The 20762-nt window shown below is 47.1% G+C and overlaps 1 protein-coding gene across 2 annotated transcripts in view; it reads right to left on the bottom strand.

The window, feature by feature from the left end:
- Nucleotides 1-892: 892 nt before the first annotated feature.
- Nucleotides 893-20762, bottom strand: part of LOC135057062 (oocyte zinc finger protein XlCOF7.1-like) — a 50043-nt gene continuing 30173 nt past the window's right edge. The window contains exon 8 of one of the 2 annotated variants that reach the window (XM_063962954.1): nucleotides 893-4017. In XM_063962954.1, coding sequence (XP_063819024.1) covers nucleotides 3185-4017 — 833 coding nt within the window. In that variant the 3' untranslated portion in view covers nucleotides 893-3184. The remainder of the gene's footprint in view (nucleotides 4018-20762) is intronic. The other variant, XM_063962955.1, reaches the window with a different exon arrangement.

Here is a 20762-nt window from a genome sequence, read left to right as displayed (position 1 = left end):
GAGCAGGAGTTGTGAACTGACTAGGAGGAGTATAACCGTTAACGCAGAGGCCATCCTATATAACATTATCTGCAGATAACCCTGCCGAACAAACTCTACAGGAGAACAACACAGGGGATTCTGCTTGTTTGCATCCCTTTTTGTTAGACATTTTAGCAAAACAATTTGGGTGCCTTTACACTCTGAAATATTATAATATAGATACCACACTGTGTGTATGTGACTAAACACAGCCAAGTATGTGCTGTGAGAAACAGCCCTGAAAGAACCTGCACAGGGTATATAACGGAGATAGGTATATATGATGAAGCTGAAAGTCAGACAGCAGAACTAGCACACAGCCACATACAATGCAGATAAATCTACAATATCACTGCAATGAACACTTGAATCAACTACTCAGCTTGTTTTGTAAGCAGGTAGGATATAAGCGACTGTAAAAACCTGGGTTCCGGTATGAATGGTCGACCATGTTATGGTCGACAGTCATTAGGTCGACCACTATTGGTCGACATTGACATGGTCGACATGGACACATGGTCGACACATGAAAATGGCCGACACGTGAAAGGTCGACATGAAAAGGTCGACATGAGTTTTTTTAACTTTTTTGGGTGTCGTTTTTTGCGTAAAGTGACTGGGAACCCCAATTAGTGCACCGCGTCCCCTCGCTTCGCTCGCCATGCTTCGGGCATGTTGCCTTCGCTCCGCTACCGCTTCGCTCGGCACAGATTACCGTTCCAATCGTAGTCCACGTGGATCGTAAAGTATGGAAAAGTTCCCCAAAAGAAAAAAAAAACAACAACTCATGTCGACCTTTCATGTGTCGACCATTTTCATGTGTCGACCATGTGTCCATGTCGACCATGTCAATGTCGACCAATAGTGGTCGACCTAATGACTGTCGACCATAACATGGTCGACCATGTGAACGGATACCAAAAACCTGGCTTGCTGCTGACGTTTTTACAGGGAGACCGTGCCCAGCGTTCCCGGAGACCTGCTCGCTGCCTTGCTGTAAGATGGCTGCCCAGGTCTCTGAGTGAAGGAGGGAGGATTAGGCAGCTTAAGGTTGGGAAATCTGCTGCAGACTGGTGCTCAGAGCTAGGGGAGGGGATACTGGTCAAGCACCGCCTCCCCTATGCTGGTCTTCCACCCCAGGTACATGCAGGGCCTGGGAAATAGGTGTTTTCAGCACCTGGACCTGTGCCCCATAGCCCTGGTGGTCTAGTGGAGTTCCTGCCCACAGACAGTGTCCACGCCAGTGCCGTGGTCTGTCTCCCTGGATGCGCGGCATACTGCGATTTAAATGCGGGTCCTGGTAGGGGACCCCTCTCCCAGCCTCCCGTTGTTGGCCACGCAGTCCCAGCAGCAAGTGGTGCTAGTCACAGTTTGTGGCCCCCTGCCGCAAGTTCCCATCTAAGACACTGGCCAAGCAGGAGTTTCAGCGCCAGGGTGGGGTGGGGGGGTCGCATCAAAAAACTGAATGCCTGAGCATGAAGGCGGGGTTATTCTGGACAGTGGGGCATTGTGGTATCCCACAATGAAAGCTTTAACTGTTTGGTGCCCTGACTCTCATCCACCACCTACAAGCCTGATGTTCCCTGTGGAACCCCTATGAACCCTGAAGAAATGTACTTTGCAGGGAGCTTATTAAACAAAAACAGTCAATTACAGTTTTTTGTATTTGCTGCAAACATAAATATACCAGTTGCTTTTCCATTTAAAAGCAAACTAGGAAACATGGATTCTTATTGCAAACCAATCACTCATTTCACTGCAATTATGCAAATAAACTGAGACAGCAATAACTAAAATATGAGCATAAATGAGTTAGACGCATTCAGACAATCAGATGTGGACGCAACATTACAAGTTTGCAACTTGCACCAAAGGTGGAGAAACTGCAAGTAATCAGCCCCATATAGACACATTTAACGTGAGCATGGTCTTATTAAACTCTGGCCACACATACATGTACCTTTGCCCCTAGAGCGTAGAAGAGATGGATGCAACATGTGACTCAGTCGGCATGGCTACATCTATGTGTAATGCATGTGCGATAAGAAAAGGACCAAAATTTGAGTCAAACTTTACATGCACCCCTATATCACCAGCCCATTGCAGGGATTATATATTACTTGGTTATCAATGTACCAATAATGTGGTCCGCTATTGGTAGTAACATTATCACGTTAAGTTGTGTGACTGTGGGCTACATTTATTAAGCAGCTGCTTTTGCAAGTGGCTGATGCTCTGCAGTTTTCACCCTGGAATTTGAAACTACAATAAATATAAATTTAAAACCATGTGTGTTTTGCATTTAATATAAATAAATCTAGCCCTGGAGATTTGAACAGCCCTCAGTAACTCTGGGGGTTTTTCAGGTTTGTTAGCAAACCAAAAAAGTTAGCAATTGGGCAAAACCATGTTTCACTGCAGGTGTGGCAGATGTAACGAGCAGAGAGATTTAGATTTGGGTGGGTTATATTGTTTCTGTGCAGGGTAAATACTGGCTGCTTAATTTCTACACTGCAATTTCAAATTTGTACACACCCCACCCAAATCTAAATTTCTCTGCACATGTTACATCTGGCCCACCTGCAGTGCAGCATGAATAAGACCCCAGTGATGTAATTATACCTTGGAGTATGTAGGCTCTGTAAATGTATTCACAAAGCTTTTATAATATTTAGTACTGATGCAACCCTGTCAATGTCTATCAGCTCATTGAAGCTGTGTGAGCTTTCTGATGTGTAAGAAGATGCGATTGTCTGTAAAACATTTCCCATACTCAGAGCATGGAAATGGTTTCTCCTGTGTGGGTCCTCTGATGTACCGCAAAACTGTAAAACATTTCCCATACTCAGAACAGGGAAATACTTTCAACCCTGTGTGACTTCGCTCATGTTCAACAAGATAGGGCGGCATATGTAATAGGGTCAGAGTTTTCTGGAGGTGCGAAATATCGGACTTTTTTTTAAGCGCCAATTATTTACAAGGCATGGTTTTGCCTTGTAAATGATTACCGCTTTAAATAAACCTCTGGTAATCTCGGACCCCATTACATACGCCCCAGGATTTCTGTTTAAAACATTTTACACACTCGCATGTAAATGTTTTCTCATGTGTGATTTTTCTCATGTTTATCAAGATGGAATTTATGTTTAAATATGTTCCACACTTAGGGAACGTAAATGTTTTTTTTCTCTCCAGTGTGACTTTTCTCATGTCTAACAAGATAAGATTTGTATGTAAACCCTTTCCCACACTTAGAGCATGAAAATGGTTTCTCACCTGTGTGACTTTTCTGATGAGTAACAAGATACGATTTCTGTGCAAAATATTTCCCACACACAGAACATGAAACTGGTTTCTCATGTGTGTGAATTCTCTCATGTGTAGTAAGGTGGAATTTATATGAAAAACATTTCCCACACTCAGAGCATGGAAATGGCTTCTCACCTGTATGACATCTCTGATGTTTAACAAGATCCGATTTCCGTGTAAAACTTTTCTCACACTCAGAGCACGGATATGGCATCTCACCAGTGTGAGTTTTTTTATGTTCAACAAGACTGGATTTATGTTTAAAACATTTCCCACACTCGGAGCATGTAAATGGTTTCTCACCTGTGTGACATCTCTCATGTCTAACAAGATAAGATTTGTATGTAAAACATTTCCCACACTCAGAACATGGAAACAGGTTCTGACCTGTGTCAGATTTCTGATGTCTAATAAAAACTGACTGACATTTACCAAATTCAGAACTGGATGATATTGTATCACATTTGTGAGTTGTATTTTGTATCGCAACATCTGAATTATCAGGAGAACATCCCTCATGATTATAGGGACCAGATGGTATATATGCAATGTGAAGTGCTGGATGTAAATTTAAGGTAATAGAATGGTCTTCAGGAAAATCTTGTCTGATGTTGTTATCTTCTATTTTAAAATCTGGAGACACAATGAGTTCTTCCTCCAAAGTTTTCCTGCTTGTGCGCCCGTCTGCTGTTAACAAATGTATAAAAATAAGCATAACTGTTTACACTAAGGAACGAATGTTCATGGATGTCTCAGAGTTTTCTTAAAAGTAACATGTTTAAAACTGAGCTGATCATCTTCCATTCATCTGGAGACTTTTTACAACCCTAAAATTTACAATCAATCAACAAATTCACCATCTACTCAGCAAGTCCACTGGCTTGGCGTGATCTTTAACTTGGTCCTCTCCTTCAATCCCCACATTCAGTCCCACTTCCAGTCTTGCTGCTTCCACCTTCAAAATTTCTCCAGGATCAGACCCATAACCCTGGAGGCAACCAAGACCCATAACCACTCACTGGTCATCTCCAGACTGACTACTGTAACCTCCTTCTATGTGGCTTCCCCAACTCCCATCTCTCCACTCCAGTCTGGCCTCAATGCAACTGCACGGCATATAGTGTCCAAGGTGCTTCTGCCACCCCTCAGGCCTTACACTGGCTCTCCATCCCCTGAAGAACTTAATTTAAACTCCTCACACTCAGCAACCAATACCTCAATTAATCACTTTTTCCTCTACATATCCATCCACACTCCTGCCGACTTTGCTCTGCCAATGACCCGTGCCTCTCCTCCCAATTAATCACCTGCTCCCACTCCAGCCTCCAAGACTTTGCCAATGCTGCTACCCACCAGTGGAACTCTCACCTTCTCTGACTCTCCACCTTTTCCAAAGCTTCAGACAGGATCTCAAACCCTGCTTTGTTTCTAATGCTTTCCTGCTCTCATTCTAAACCACCTCTGTATGCTCCTCACTGTCTCTCTGCATTGTGTCACCCAGTTCTGTCAGCCCCTCCACCTACAGATTGTAAGCTGTAATGAGCAGGGCCCTCTTGCCTTTGCTATACTGACCTATATCATTTCGCCAATATCAAACAGCGCCACCGAACCATTGAGCTTAGCCGGCACTGCTTTTGTGGGTATTCTGACTGCATATGCTGCAATGATGTTATAGCTTTTGTCTCATGTTCTACAATGTTTTTGTGCCAAGTCTGATGTTATAGCTTGTGTCTCATGTTCTACAATGTTTTGTACCAAGTCTTTTACACCATTTTACTAATGTTTGCAGTGTTTTCTGTTTATATACTTTATAAGGCACCGAGGACCCCATATAAGTAAAAAAGCTAATGATAATGGGCGTGGCCTGGTCGGGGATGGAGTGAGAAGTCAGTCTTGCTATGCCCCAGCCTAAGCATCCTGATTTCTCATACTGTAGCCACCTGTGGACTTTTTACTTACCTAATCTGGTGCAGAGCCTTCTTCAGATTCTCCGGGGGTGCTTTGGAGGAGCTCCACTTGCCAATTGCCGATCCCGCTACTGGTCCTACTCCTCGGCCTTCATCTGTTGCTGATACCGAGCGGCCATCTTTGTTTCCTCCTGACAGATTTCTCTGTTGTTGGTGGGGGTATCCATTTTTGACTCCTGGCTCACAGGACTAACGGATGCTGCTTTGAAACTCGCTGCTACTCTGTTATTGGCGACCTTGTCTCTGGTGGTGAGATCTGGCGGTTGGACTACATGCATGCCGAGGTTATTTTGGAGGCTCTCTCGCAGTTTATTAACCTCCCGCCTGATGGCATTTGATGGTTCCTGTCTGTGAGTGGAACCTGATTATTAGCGGTTTCCTGGTGGATTCTGTTGCTTTGTTTTCCAGTCTGCTGTTTCCTCATTGAAATATCCTTACTATCTCACTTACCTGTCCCTGAACCCTTACAGTACCATTGTCCACTAATATGGTTACGGAGCAAATCCTCCAAGCTATCCTTTCCTCTGTGTCAATATTTGCCGCAACAACCTTGCAATGTGACTCTCCTGGTATTGCTCTTCACTTTACTGGACTTCAAGGGCTGGGGAACTGTGGCTGGTACCAACAAGGTTTTGGGATGTGTCCACCTATCCTTGATTCTCTCTGGAACTGCCTGGTGTTGAAAGCCTCAAGACAGTCTGACGCACCTTGACGGACTTTGCGGACTTTCTCTATTATTACCCTTATTAGTATCACTACTGTTTATGTACACGTATGCACATCTTAATCTCTATTTTTTTGTTTTCACATTCTGTTTGTATATTATTTTTGTATTTCCGGATGTCACTCTGCATCCAGGGTTAAATTAGCAACGTTTAAAATATCCTTCTGAAATATCCACAGTGGTTCATTGATACTAGGCTGGGGGTACCATTCCGTTATGGTTCATGGGATAATTGCCCTCATTCTATAGTTTAGGTTGGGGGGAAGGGGGGTTTAGAGGATCCAGGTGTGCCATAAATTGGGGGGATGGTCATACAGGGTGGAGGGTTTTGGGGGTTGGACGGTTTTAGTTCCAGTCCATTCTTTTAGGGCATAGACGGTTGAGTATTTTTTTTTTTTTAGATCATTTTCATATTGGCGGCATGTCATTTGACTCTCTAAGGTTTCCGCTACTTGCTTTTCTCTTTCGTTTGGATTGGGATGGAGTTCCCTTCTATCCCGCTAGTGTCGGCCTCTTCCCCTATTATATTTTTTAGTTGTTTACAGGGAGGGGGGCCTTAACTGGCGTCTTTGGGCACTCGTCCGATTATCAGTCTATCCTATGGAGTCTAGCTACCTACACTGATTTATCATTTGTTATTATCATTCTTGCTACATACTGGCTTATGTTTAGATGCGACTTGGGTGCTCCATCACCTTTCGCTTGGGCGTTTTCATCGTTATTCCCATATCCTTGCCATCTGTGTGTTTATTGTGGATCTCATGTATGCCAATATCCTGCACCCTACTGTGCTATCCTCTTACATGCATAGGTTTTGCCTCAGGTATATTTTACTGCTATGGGTGTATAGTAAAAAAAAATAGCAAAAAATAGGATTTTAATACCTACCGGTAAATCCTTTTCTCTTAGTCCGTAGAGGATGCTGGGGATGCTTCAAGAACCATGGGGTATAGACGGGATCCGCAGGAGACATGGGCACACTATAAGACTTTGAATGGGTGTGAACTGGCTCCTCCCTCTATGCCCCTCCTCCAGACTCCAGTTATAGGAACTGTGCCCAGGGAAACGGACATTTCGAGGAAAAGGGTTCATTTAATTATTCTAAACTCAGGTGAGATACATACCAGCTCACACCCCCAACACGCCGTACAACATGGCATTCAACAACAACGCATGCAACGGCATGACCAACAACAGTCACAGATTAACTGAACTCAACGCAACATAAGCGTAACCATAACCAAACTGCAGATACAGCCCGCACTGGGACGGGCACCCAGCATCCTCTACGGACTAAGAGAAAAGGATTTACCGGTAGGTATTAAAATCCTATTTTCTCATACGTCCTAGAGGATGCTGGGGATGCTTCAAGAACCATGGGGTTTATACCAAAGCTCTAGAACGGGCGGGAGAGTGCGGATGACTCTGCAGCACCGATTGACCAAACAAGAGGTCCTCCTCAGCCAGGGTATCAAACTTGTAAAACTTTGCAAAAGTGTTTGGACCCGACCAAGTAGCAGCTCTGCAAAGTTGTAACGCAGAGACTTCCCGGGCAGCCGCCCAGGATGAGCCCACTTTTCTGGTAGAATGGGCTTTCACCGATTTCGGTAACGGCAATCCTGCCGTAGAATGAGCCTGCTGAATCGTATTACAAATCCAGCGCGCAATAGTCTGCTTAGAAGCAGGAGCCCCAATCTTGTTGGGAGCCCACAGGACAAACAGAGCAGTGCCGTTTCTAGCGGCGGGCGAGCCGTGCAACCGCACGGGGCGCCCGCCGCGGCACTTTAAGTGTTATTTCCCCTCTCCTCCCTCTCCCCGAGCGCTCCTGCTCGAGGGGGCGGAGTTTCGCGAAATGACGCGTTTGCGTCGTGACGTCATGACGCAAACGCGTCATTCCACGAAGCCCCGCCCCCCGAGCAGGAGCGCTCGGGGAGAGGGAGGAGAGAAGCCTGGAAGGAGGCGGCGGCCGGCGCAAGGGACGTCCGGCGGCGGGATCCGAAGAGCGGAACATGTAAGTATATCTCTCTCTCTCCCCCTTCCTTCCCCCCCACCACTTGACACCTGCCTGCCACACTGGGGATACCTGCCTGCCACACTGGGGATACCTGCCTGCTGCACTGTGTAAAATGGGGACACCTGCCTGCCACGCTGTGTAAAATGGGGGCCTGCCTGCCGCGCTGTGTAAAATGGGGGCCTGCCTGCCGCACTGTGTAAAATGGGGATACCTGCCTGCCGCACTGTGTAAAATGGGGACACCTGCCTGCCGCACTGTGTAAAATGGGGACACCTGCCTGCCGCACTGTGTAAAATGGGGACACCTGCCTCACTGTGTAAAATGGGGACACCTGCCTCACTGTGTAAAATGGGGACACCTGTCTGCCTCACTGTGTAAAATGGGGACACCTGTCTGCCTCACTGTGTAAAATGGGGACACCTGCCTGCCTCACTGTGTAAAATGGGGACACCTGCCTGCCGCACTGTGTAAAATGGGGACACCTGCCTGCCGCACTGTGTAAAATGGGGACACCTGCCTGCCGCACTGTGTAAAATGGGGACACCTGCCTGCCGCACTGTGTAAAATGGGGACACCTGCCTGCCGCACTGTGTAAAATGGGGATACCTGCCTGCGTACTGTGTAAAATGGGGATATCTGCCTGCCACACTTTGTAAAATGGGGATACCTGCCTGCCGCACTGTGTAAAATGGGGATACCTGCCTGCGTACTGTGTAAAATGGGGATATCTGCCTGCCACACTTTGTAAAATGGGGATACCTGCCTGCCGCGCTGTGTAAAATGGGGATATCTGCCTGCCGCACTGTGTAAAATGGGGATACCTGCCTGCGTACTGTGTAAAATGGGGATATCTGCCTGCTGCGCTCTGTAAAATGGGGACACCTGCCTGCCGCACTGTGTAAAATGGGGACACTTGGCTGCTGTAATGTGTAAAATGGGGACTTTTTTTTTTTTTTTTTCCTGTGGTGGGCGTGATGATATCAGATGAGGCCACGCCTTGTCGGGAGCGCGCGCATACTTTTTCTTTTTATAGCTATATGGGGGGGACGCAATTTTTTTTATAGCAATGGGGGGGGGGGCGCATTTTTAAATCTCGCACTGGGAGCCAAATTGTCTAGAAACGGCCCTGAAACAGAGCCTCTGTTTTCCTAATCTGCGCCGTTCTGGCGACATAGATTTTCAAAGCTCTGACCACATCGAGAGACTTTATCTCCGCCAAGGTGTCAGTAGCCACTGGCACCACAATTGGCTGGTTAACATGAAATGATGAAACCACTTTTGGCAGAAATTGCTGACGAGTTCTCAACTCTGCTCTATCAGCATGGAAAATCAAATAGGGCTTTTGTGAGACAAAGCCGCCAACTCAGACACTCGCCTTGCAGACGCCAAGGCCAACAACATAACCACTTTCCAAGTAAGGAATTTTAACTCAACCTTGCGCAAAGGTTCAAACCAATGTGATTGCAAGAATTGCAACACCACATTAAGGTCCCATGGTGCCACTGGGGCACAAAGGGAGGTTGGATGTGCAGCACGCCTTTTACGAAGGTCTGGACTTCTGGAAGGGAGGCCAATTCTTTTTGAAAAAAAGATTGAGAAGGCCGAAATCTGTACTTTAATCGAGCCTAACTTTAGGCCCACATCCACACCTGCTTGTAGGAAATGGAGCAAACGCCCCAGGTGAAATTCTTCCGTAGAAGCCTTCTTGGAATCACACCAAGACACATATTTTCTCCAAATACGGTGGTAATGCTTTGCAGTTACTTCTTTTCTAGCCTAAAGAAGTGTAGGAATGACTTCACTGGGAATACCCTTTCGGGCTAGGATTTGGCTTTCAACCGCCATGCCGTCAAACGCAGCCGCGGTAAGTCCTGATACACGCACGGCCCATGTTGTAACAGGTCCTCCCGAAAAGGAAGAGGCCAGGGATCTTCTATGAGCAACTCCTGTAGATCTGGATACCAGGCCCTTTTTGGCCAATCCGGAACAATGAAGATCGCCTGAACCCTTGTTCTTCTTATAATTTTTATCACCTTTGGAATGAGTGGAAGTGGAGGGAACACATAGACCGACTGAAACACATACTGTGTGACTAGGGCGTCCACCGCTATTGCTTGAGGGTCTCTTGACCTGGAACAATATCTCTGAAGTTTCTTGTTGAGGCGGGATGCCATCATGTCCACTTGAGGAACTCCCCAATGACTTGTCACTTCTGCAAAGACCTCTTGATGAAGACCCCACTCTCCTGGATGGAGATAGTGTCTGCTGAGGAAGTCTGCTTCCCAGTTGTCCACTCCTGGAATGAAGGCCGCTGACAGAGCGCTGGCATGTCTTTCCGCCCAGCGAAGAATCTTCGTGGCCTCGGCCATCGCCGCTCTGCTTTTTGTTCCGCCTTGGCGGTTTATGTACGCCACTGCTGTCACGTTGTCTGACTGAATCAAGACCGGCAGACCTCGAAGATGTTCTGCTGGCAGTATGCCGTTGTAGATGGCTCTTAATTCCAGAATGTTTGTGTGTAGACAAGCTTCCTGGCTTGACCACTTTCCCTGAAAGTTTGTTCCCTGTGTGACTGCTCCCCAGCCTCGGAGGCTTGCATCTGTGGTCACCAGGATCCAATCCTGAATCCCGAACCTGCGTCCCTCCAGAAGGTGAGAACTGTGCAGCCACCACAGAAGGGAAATTCTGGACCTGGGAGATAGAACTATTTTCCGGTGCATGTCCAGGTGAGACCCGGACCACTGGTCCAGCAGGTTCCACTGAAACACCCTGGCATGGAACCTGCCATACGGAATGGCCTCGTAGGCCGCCACCATCTTCCCCAGCAACCGAGTGCAGTGAAGAACTGACACCTTTGCCGGTTTCAGAATCTGTTTTACCATGTTCTGTATTTCCAGAGCTTTTTCCACTGGAAGAAAAACTCTGTAGTTCTGTATCCAGAATCATACCCAGGAACGACAGCCGTGTCGTTGGATCCAACTGTGATTTTGGCAAATTTAGGATACCAACCGTGTTGTTGCAGAATCGTCAGTGAAAGGGCAACATTCTTCAACAATTGCTCCTTGGACCTCGCCTTTATGAGGAGATCGTCCAAGTACGGGATAATTGTGATTCCCTGCTTTTGCAGGAGAACCATCATTTCCGCCATTACTTTGGTGAAAATCCTCGGAGCCGTGGACAGACCAAACGGCAACGTCTGAAATTGGTAATGACAATCCTGCACAGCAAATCTCAGGTAAGCCTGATGTGGAGGATATATGGGGACATGTAAGTAGGCATCTTTTATGTCGACCGACACCATAAAATCCCCCTTCTCTAGACTGGAGATCACTGCTCGTAGAGACTCCATCTTGAACTTGAATTTTTTCAGAAAGAAATTGAGGGATTTTAGGTTTAGAATCGGTCTGACTGAGCCATCCGGCTTCGGGACCACGAACAGGCTCGACTATAACCCTTCCCCCTGTTGAGACGGGGGTATCGTGACAATCACTTGATTTTTACACAACTTTAGTATTGCAGCGCTTACTATCTCCCTTTCTGGAAGAGAAGCTGGCAAGGTCGGTTTGAAAAATCGGTGAGGGGGCACGTCTTGAAACTCTAACATGTATCCCTGGGTTACTATGTCTACTATCCAAGGATTCAGGTCCGAGTGCACCAGACCTTACAGAAGAGTTTGAGACGTGCCCCCACTGGTGCGGACTCCCGCAACGGAGCCCCAGCGTCATGCGGTGGATTTGGTAGAAGCCGGAGAGGACTTCTGCTCCTGGGAACTTGCCACAGCCTGTGACCTTTTCCTCCGTCCTCTCCCCCTCGCAGCAAGGAAGGAGGACCCCCACGTCCTTTTTTGAATTTATTGGGCCGAAAGGACTGCATCTGATAGTGAGGCGATTTCTTCTGCTGTGCAGGGACATAAGGTAAAAATGAAGACTTACCCGCGGTAGCCGTAGACACCAGGTCAGTGAGGCCGTCGTCAAACAAGACCCTACCGTTAAACGGAAGACACTCCATCGCCTTCTTGGAGTCAGCATCAGCATTCCATTGATGTATCCACAACGCTCTCCTTGCCGAGACTGCCATGGCATTGGCCCTTGAACCCAAAAGGCCAATATCCCTTGCAGCTTCTTTTAAATATGCAGCAGCATCCCTGATGTGACCCAGAGTCAAAAGCACATTATCCCTGTCTAGGGTATCTACCTCAGATGACAAGTTATCTGCCCACCTTTCAATAGCGCTACTCACCCATGCCGTAGCAACGGCCGGCCTGAGTAGCGACCCTGTAGTGACATAAATGGATTTGTGTATTTTCCTGCTTACGATCCGCAGGATCCTTTAGGGCTGCCGTGTCAGGGGACGGAAGCGCCGCCTTTTTGGATAGACGCGATAAAGCTTTGTCTACCATGGGGATTGACTCCCACCTTTCCCTCTCCCCAGAGGGGAACGGATATGCCACTGGAATTCTTTTGGGAACCTGTATCTTTTTTGTCAGGATTTTCCCAAGCCTTTTCAAAAAGCGCGATTAGTTCACGAGAGTGAGGAAACGTTACCTCATGTTTCTTTCCTTTAGACATACAGACCCTTGTATCAGGAACAGCAGGGTCCTCAGTGATATGTAATAAGTCTTTTATCACCACAATCATGTACTGAATACTCTTAGCCAGTTTTGGATGTAATCTGGCATCACTATAGTCGAGACTGGAAACAGAGTCCGTGTCGGTATCTGTATCTGCTATCTGGGTAAATGCACGTTTCTGTGACCCCGAAGGGGTCTGGGCCTGTGACAAAGCATCTTCCATGGATTTCCTCCATGTTTGGTTCTTAGACTCAGATTAATCAAATCTCTTAGTCAACTTAGTCACGTTTGCGTTTAAAACACTCAACATATTCACCCAATCATCCGTCGGCGGTGCCGACACGGTCACTCTCACATTATTTTCTTTTAACATAAATTTTTTATTGAAGCAATACATGCAATACATACATAAACATTCACTATAAGTCAATTTTTGGTAGAATGGTGACATATGAAAACAGAATGCGGGAGGATACAGTTGAGTCCCTAGTCATGAGACAAATCCATTATAAGCAAGCAACAGCATCACATCCGCATAAAACATTTCCCCAGAGACCACCAACTTCACCGATCAAAAATCCAGCTCAGTCGTTTGACCCAGACTTATACATTAGAAGAAAAGAAAGGAAATAAAAAGAAAGAATAAAAAAACCCACCGTGGCCGTACCTTATTTCCCCACCCATCCGTCCCCGAATCCCCAAGTGTCATTCAATTTTAAAGCACAATCGGCGGGTCTCCCGCTGCCATTCTAGTTAGAAACCATTCTGTATTGGACAAGGAGTCATGGAGCTGTTTCCTAACCGTTGTCGATAAGGTCGTTATATAGCTCTCCCAAACTGCAAAAAAATTATGTATCTTAGTATCTTTTTCCATCAAAACGCTTATCCACTCCATCCTAAAGAGGTAGAATAGTTTGGCTTTAAATAGTGATAGAGTAGGTGGATCCCTAGCTATCCACACTTGCAGAAAGGCTTTTCTAGCCGCTATGCTAACTGCCATCAGCAATTTTTTACTTCCCAAAGAGAGACGTTGATTCGGTGGTAAGATACCGAAAAGCGCCCATTCCGGAGACAATCTCCAATAGCTCACCAGATTGGTCGTCAGGTAGTTTCTTATTTGTATCCAAAACTGTCTGATTATAGGGCATGTCCACAGGCAGTGAAATAGATCCGCCTGAGGAGTGCCACATTTCCAACATGCATGTGTGTCAGCAAGTCCTATCAAGTGTCGTTTATGAGGTGATAGATAAGTCCTATGTAATATATTGAGCGACATTTCTCTATACCGAGAAGATGGAAATAATTTGCAGGCTTTAACATGTGCCGCAAGTAAGTCCGTAGTCTCAATGTCTGGGAGATAATCCTTCCAAGACACAATACCTCCCCGTCCCCTCGAATGGTCTAGGACATTCCGAAAGTACCCATATGTAGTCGAGATTGCCTTACGAACCTTAGGGGTTTGTTTCAGCATTCTATCCAGCGGATTGTCCCAATCCCCAGGTGATAAACATCCAATAATGGATGAAACATAATGTTGAGCCAAAAGGAAGACCACAGGAAAGGCCAGCAAAGTTGGATATTTAGTAGTGGCCTCCTGAAATGTGAGCGGCCTCGAGCCCCGCACATCCACCAGATCACCAATCCTGGACACCCCCCCCAACCGCCATATAGTAAACGGATATTGAGCCCGACCATCTTGGAAGTCAGGATTAGCCATGAATGGAAGGTGTAATGATTTGTGGGCATTTAAATCAAGTTTATGTCGCATATCCATCCATAGTTTCTTAATGCTCCACACTAGTGGGTTCCTCCTCAGCTCCTCAGCTCCTCGGCCACCCCCCCAATCGTGCAGATGTAGAAAGGTAATTAGATCCCCCCCTTGTAAAAATTCCCTATCTAATTCTGTGTTTGTGTACGTGTTGTCATTGTGTATCCAATCATGAAGGTATCGTAGTTGGGCCGTCTGGGAGTACCAGAGAATATTAGGGAAGTTAATTCCCCCATTTCCTGTAGTCTGCTAGAGTTTGATCAACGCTATGCGCGGTCTCCCTCCCTGCCAAATAAATCTTCTAAAAAGAAAATTGAGACGTTGAACGTCTTTAGGTAGAAGTACATGCGGCATGGTTTGAATGAAGTACATCAAACGGGGGAATGATATCATCTTGATCAAGTTAGCCCTCCCCATATATGATAAAGGCATAGATTTCCAGGACTCAAGTTCTGTTTCAATTAATCGGATGGTCGAGGTAAAATTTAGGGCATATAATCGCTCCGGCTGTCTCGAAATTCGAATCCCTAGATAAGTTATGTGATCTGAACTCCATTGCAATGGTAGGTTCCTTGCCCCCTGCTTCAAAAATGAACCATTCCCCAATCTGAGCGCTACCGATTTTGCCCAGTTAACATTGAAGCCTGAAATTTGTCCATAAGCCTGCAGTAGATTAAATATATGGGTCAATGAAGCCTCCGGGTCTGAGATATAAAACAGCAAATCGTCGGCAAATGCAGTAAGTTTCAGGTCACTACGACCAACCTTAATTCCATGAAATTGAGTGTCATTTAACAGCAAGCGATGTAGGGGGTCTATGGCCAAGTTGAACAGTAAGGGAGACAAGGGGCAACCCTGCCGCGTGCCACGACGCATAACCACAGGGCTGCCAATGTGTCCGTTAAGCACGAGGGCAGTAGAGGGAGAATCGTATAGGTAGCGAATAATATCAATGAAGTCATTATGGAATAGTCTACGTTCTAAGACCTTGAATAGATGGGGCCAAAGTACTGTATCGAAAGCCTTAGTGGTGTCTAAACTGAGGAGTATATTTTTTGATTGGGGCAAATGAGCAGAAGCTATAACTGCAGCGATCGCCGCCCTAATGCCCCTAACCGAATGTGTATTGCGAACAAAGCCTAATTGGTGATTAGTTAAAGTGTGGGGAAGAATAGTTTGTAGCCAATCTACTAAGATCTTAGTAAATAGTTTTATATCGGTATTTAATAACGTAATAGGCCTGTATGAGGTCACCAATTGTGGGTCCTGTGTGGGTTTGGGGATTAAAATAGTATGTGCTGTTGTGAAGTGGTGAAAGGGGGTGCGATGCTACAAAAGGCTATTGAACAACTCCAGCAGAGTCGGAACCACGTGAGGCTGAAGGATTTTATAAAATTCATTGGAGAGGCCGTCAGGGCCTGGAGACTTGTGCAGTTTAAGTTTGGACATTGCCGAGACAAGTTCCTCCTCAGTGATAGTTCTCACCAGTAGATCCGACTGTGCACTCGTTATTGGTGGTACTACTGTGTCTGGTAGAAGTGTGGTATGAGTAGGTTCGCTGAAGGGGAGATAAGAGTATAAGTCAGCAAAATAAGATTCAAAATGTTTTAATATGGCAGGGGATCTGGTAAGGAGTTGTCCTGAGGTTCGGTGTCTAACAGCCGTTATGAATTTGCGAGTGGTTTTTTTCCTAGCCATATTTGCCAGTAGTCGACCGGATTTATTTCCCCATTGGTAATATTTATGAGAAGAAAACACCACGTCACGCTTTGCTCGCGCCAACAAGTGGTCATTTAAGAGCTGCTTAGCCTGTAGGTAAAGCTGCAAAGACTCTTCAGTCTGCAGGTCAAGGTGACGTTGCAGTGTATCAGTTAATTCTGAGTGTAAGGTGTTGTAAATCGCCAAATTTTTCTTTTTTAATCTATGAACATATTCAGTAATTTGACCCCTTAGAACTGCTTTTGCCGCTCCCCAAAGAATAGTTGGGCGGTTCCAGTGTTCCAGGTTGTCGTCCAAATAGTTGGCCCAGTTTGCTATCAAAAATTTCCTAAAATAATCACAATTATACAGATAACTCGGAAATCTCCAAATCCTGGAGCCTCCCGACTGAAGAGTTCTCCGCATCGTCAATGTCACAGGAGCATGGTCCGATATCAAAATGTTGTGAATATCAGCTTGCGCGACTTGCGTAACCAGGGAGTCTGCAACCAAGATTGAGTCAATCCTGGACCAGGAGCTATGAACCCCGGAAAAGAAAGTAAATGATCTGTCAGAGGGATTAAGGAGACGCCAAATATCAGTAAGCTGAAGGGAGGCTTTTAACGTTTGGAGATGCGTCCAAAAGGAGGACCCGGAGTTACGCGGGACAGGACGTTTATCAATAGTAGGATCGTCAACTGTGTTCCAGTCACCTCCCAGGATAAATGGAGAATTATCACGTTGTAACAGCTGAGAGCTTAATTCTTGTAGAAAAGCAGCTGTCTCACCATTGGGCGCGTAGACATTAACCAGTGTGTATTTGTTACCCCAAATTTCCACATCAAAAATTAAATAACGCCCCTCCGGGTCAGCAACAGTGTTTAAAATAGTGTAATGTAGGTGTTTGCTAAATAGGATCGCCACCCCCCTAGTCTTTCTCGCGTTATCTGCAGAAACACAATTATCTAACTATGGTGCCCGAAGAGCAGAGGAGGCGCCCGCCATCCAGTGGGTCTCTTGGAGAAATATAATTTGAGGTTTAAACCGCTTCAGGTGTGTGACAGCTCTTTTACGTTTTATTGGGGAATTAAGGCCGCCCACATTCCAGGATAAAATCTTAAAGCAGGAATCGGATGAAGAGGTCCCTACCCTAGGATCAGTCATAAGTCTGTTAACCTATACCCACCCGAGGGTGGCACTCCAGCTGGAACATCTCATCACAGAGTCGCCCCCCTCCTTCCCAGCGAGCGGAGAGGCACGACCGAAACCAAATTGTACCATAGAGCTCAGGAACAGATCGGGCGAGGGAGGCACGGCACGGGTGGAACAAAAAGAAACAAAACAAAAAAAAAACATACATTGCTTCACGTAACATTTTTCATCTTTTCCAAACCAAACTAATAATAACGCCAGTGCTAGACCCTCCGGTAGCACTGGCGAGAAACTTATCAGGAGTAAATATAACATTTAAATTCAAGCTGAGTAGCATGTAATGAGACTAAATGTCTCTCTCATGTGGAAATTAAACCGACTCAGGGCATAAAATATATAACAACAATATGTCTAGTGTTGGTGTGGTGGATTCCCAGGGTTCAACATGTGTGTAACATGGGATTGTGCAGTGGCTGGATCAACAAATATCAGTGTGCGACCATTATCATGAATGCGCAATTTAGCTGGATACATCAATGCGAATCTAGTATTGCTCTCATGGAGTACTTTGCAAACACCCGAGAATTCCCTTCTCTTTTGCGCAACAGAGGCTGAGAAATCCTGAAAAATCAAAGTACGTTTTCCCTGCACCACCAGCTGCGGGAGCTTGCGATATGAGCGCAGTACATGTTCCTTCATACGAAAGTCCATGAATTTCGCAATGACTGGTCTCGGCTTCACTTCAGCATCAGGTCGAGCAGCACCAATTCTATGCACCCTTTCAATGTGTGTTAAGAATGGGGCATCTGTAATTCCTAAAGCCTGGAATATCTTAGTCGTTACAAAATCTGACAATTGCCTGTCTTTAACTGTTTCGGGGATGCCCACAAAGCGTAGGTTCGATCTCCTATCCCTGTTTTCAAGCTCATCTATTTTTGCCTGTAAGTTTTTAAGAGAGGAATCTTGAGTGTCATTAGATCGCTGGAGTGTGTGTATCTGGTCTTCCCCATCACTAACCCGCTGTTCTAATGAGGTGATCCGTGAGGTGTTATGATCAATTTTCGCAAGTGTCGAATCAAGTAGTGTCTGTATCTGTTCTAACCTCTTGTCAATTAAAGGAATATTTTCAAGTTTCTTATCAATTTGGGGCATGAGAAGCCGGGAGAGCTCCTGGCCAATATGCAGCAACGAGGGCTGATCAGGTAGCGCCTCCATTTCCTGAGTTTGGTCCCGGGAGTTCCCTACCTCTTGGGGAGAGGGGGGGTTAGGCTTCCCCGCCGTGTTCTTATTCTTACTCATTCTTGTAGTGACTGAGGATTGGGAGGATCTAACCGCTGGAGTTTTGTGGACGTATTTGTCCATCCCCCGGTCCGTAGACCTCTATGTGCAATACACTGGGGGTTCGTGTACAAACACACAGTAGTATATGATAACAAAACACCTCACGTAGTGGCCTGAGTCAGAGAATATGTCAAAGCTACTCAGCAAAAAAGTAGGAACAAAATTTAAATAGACATCAACTCGATATGTTATACAGATAAAAGTCTTACCGAGGCGGTGCACCCTAAAACCTCCAGATTAAAGCAGAGGTCGGGGCAAAAACAATAAAAAAACGATTATTATGAGAAATATTTCAAATTTCCCCAAGTAAGGGGCTTTGTAAAAGATACCATTAGATTAACATAGCCAGTTAAGTTCCCTAACCTTAGGTAGCCACCAGGTGGCGATATAACCTCAAAAATTCCTGCACAGGGATAGCAGAGATTTCAATAAACTGATTTACCAGTGTCACCTAAGGCAGTTTCACACATTACTATTACGTACAGTGTTGATGGTGGGCAGATAGGGAGAGAAAAAAGGAAAGAAATAAAGGGGAGGATTCAGCAAGTAACAGAAGAAATAATTTCCACTATCTCCCAGGGTAGCGTTCTCCACTTTAGAGTGTGTCCAAGGGCAGTTTTAGCCACTATCGAGGGGCCAGTCGAGCAGGTACAGGGCCTATCTCACCACTCACCATCTCCACACTGTACCCCGACTCAGCAGTCCGGATGTCCAAACAGGATCAGAGGGCAGGATAGAGAACCCAACCCCCTGGGCTTCGAGGGTATCAGCAGCCACCCCTCAGATAATAATAGATGCCTCCTGGGATCCCCCGGCAGCGCCTGATAATGAAGACGCTTACTGACGGGCGTCCAACTCAGTCCTCGGACACCGCAGCGCAGATTCAGAAGCAGGGGGGGAGCCAGGTCAGGGTCCTCCGCTCCAGGGGCCGCCTCCGGTTCAGCGCCTCACCGCCGCCAGCCGAAGCCCGTCCCGCCTCTCGCCTCCACACACCGCCGCACAGCCTCGGAAGCTGAAGCGGGGGGAAGTCGGGTCAATGTTCTCCGCTGCTGGGGCCGCCTCCGGGTCAGCGCCTCACCGCAGCCAGCCAAAGCTCGTCCCGTCGCTCAGTCTCGTCTCCCGTCACTGCCGCACAGCTTCGGGAGCAGAAGCGGGGGGGGGGAGCCGGGTCAGTGTTCTCCGCTTCAGGGGCCGCCTCCGGGTCAGCTCCTCACCGCCGGCAGCCGAAGCCCGTCCCACCGCTCAGTCCCGTCCCCAGTCACTGCCGCACAGCTTCGGGAGCAGAAGCGGGGGGGGGGGGAGCCGGGTCAGTGTCCTCCGCTTCAGGGGCCGCCTCCGGGTCAGCTCCTCACCGCCGGCAGCCGGAGCCCGTCCCGCCGCTCAGTCCCGTCCCCAGTCACTGCCGCACAGCTTCGGGAGCAGAAGCGGGGGGGAGCCGGGTCAGGTCCACACAACGCCTCAGAGACCGCCGCCGGTGCAGCGCCACACAACAGCCTGCCGTGGGGGCTTCCACTCGCGTCCAGGGGCAGCAGGGGCCAGCGATCACCACAGAAGCCACAGCCCCGCCAGCAGAACTCGGAGCCTCCGCACTGATTCCCAATGGATGGGTCATCCCCAAAGGGCTGCGGGTAAGGTGAGAACCCAGTGTAAGCGGCTGGGGATGAATGTTGCCAAGCCTCCAGTTTTCGCGCCAGGTGTCACACCAGCGGACATGCAGGCCGTCTCCTTGAAGGCCAAACTTCGGGGGCACACAATTACGCTCCTACCCCTGCAGGGTCTTTCCCGGTTCCCTGTGATGTAGGGATTAATGTAGAGGGTCTGTCAGAAGAATAGATGCCGGATAGCAGGGGATGTTAGTGGATTTTCCACCTGCAGGCTGGAGCTCAGCTAAAAAGCAGCCATGCTGGATGGCCCGCCCACCGGAAGTCCTCACATTATTTTCTGTCCGCACTTCAGCCTCCTCCTGGGAAGAGCATTCAGCCTCAGTCATGTCGACACACACGTACCGACACCCACAACCACACTGGGGCTATAGGAGACAGACCCACAATAAAGCCTGCAAGAGGGATACAGAGAGAGTTCTGCCAGCTCACACCCAGCGCCTATCCCGGTACTGAGGCTAGTAATAAGACTGCCCAGACCTGCTAGTGCTTTATCATATAAAATAAACCACCAAATATGCCAGTGCCAAAATCCTCCCC

This window comes from Pseudophryne corroboree, chromosome 3, assembly GCF_028390025.1.
Source record: "Pseudophryne corroboree isolate aPseCor3 chromosome 3, aPseCor3.hap2, whole genome shotgun sequence".
Taxonomy (NCBI): Eukaryota; Metazoa; Chordata; class Amphibia; order Anura; family Myobatrachidae; genus Pseudophryne; species Pseudophryne corroboree.
This window is presented reverse-complemented; position numbering and strand designations above follow the sequence as displayed.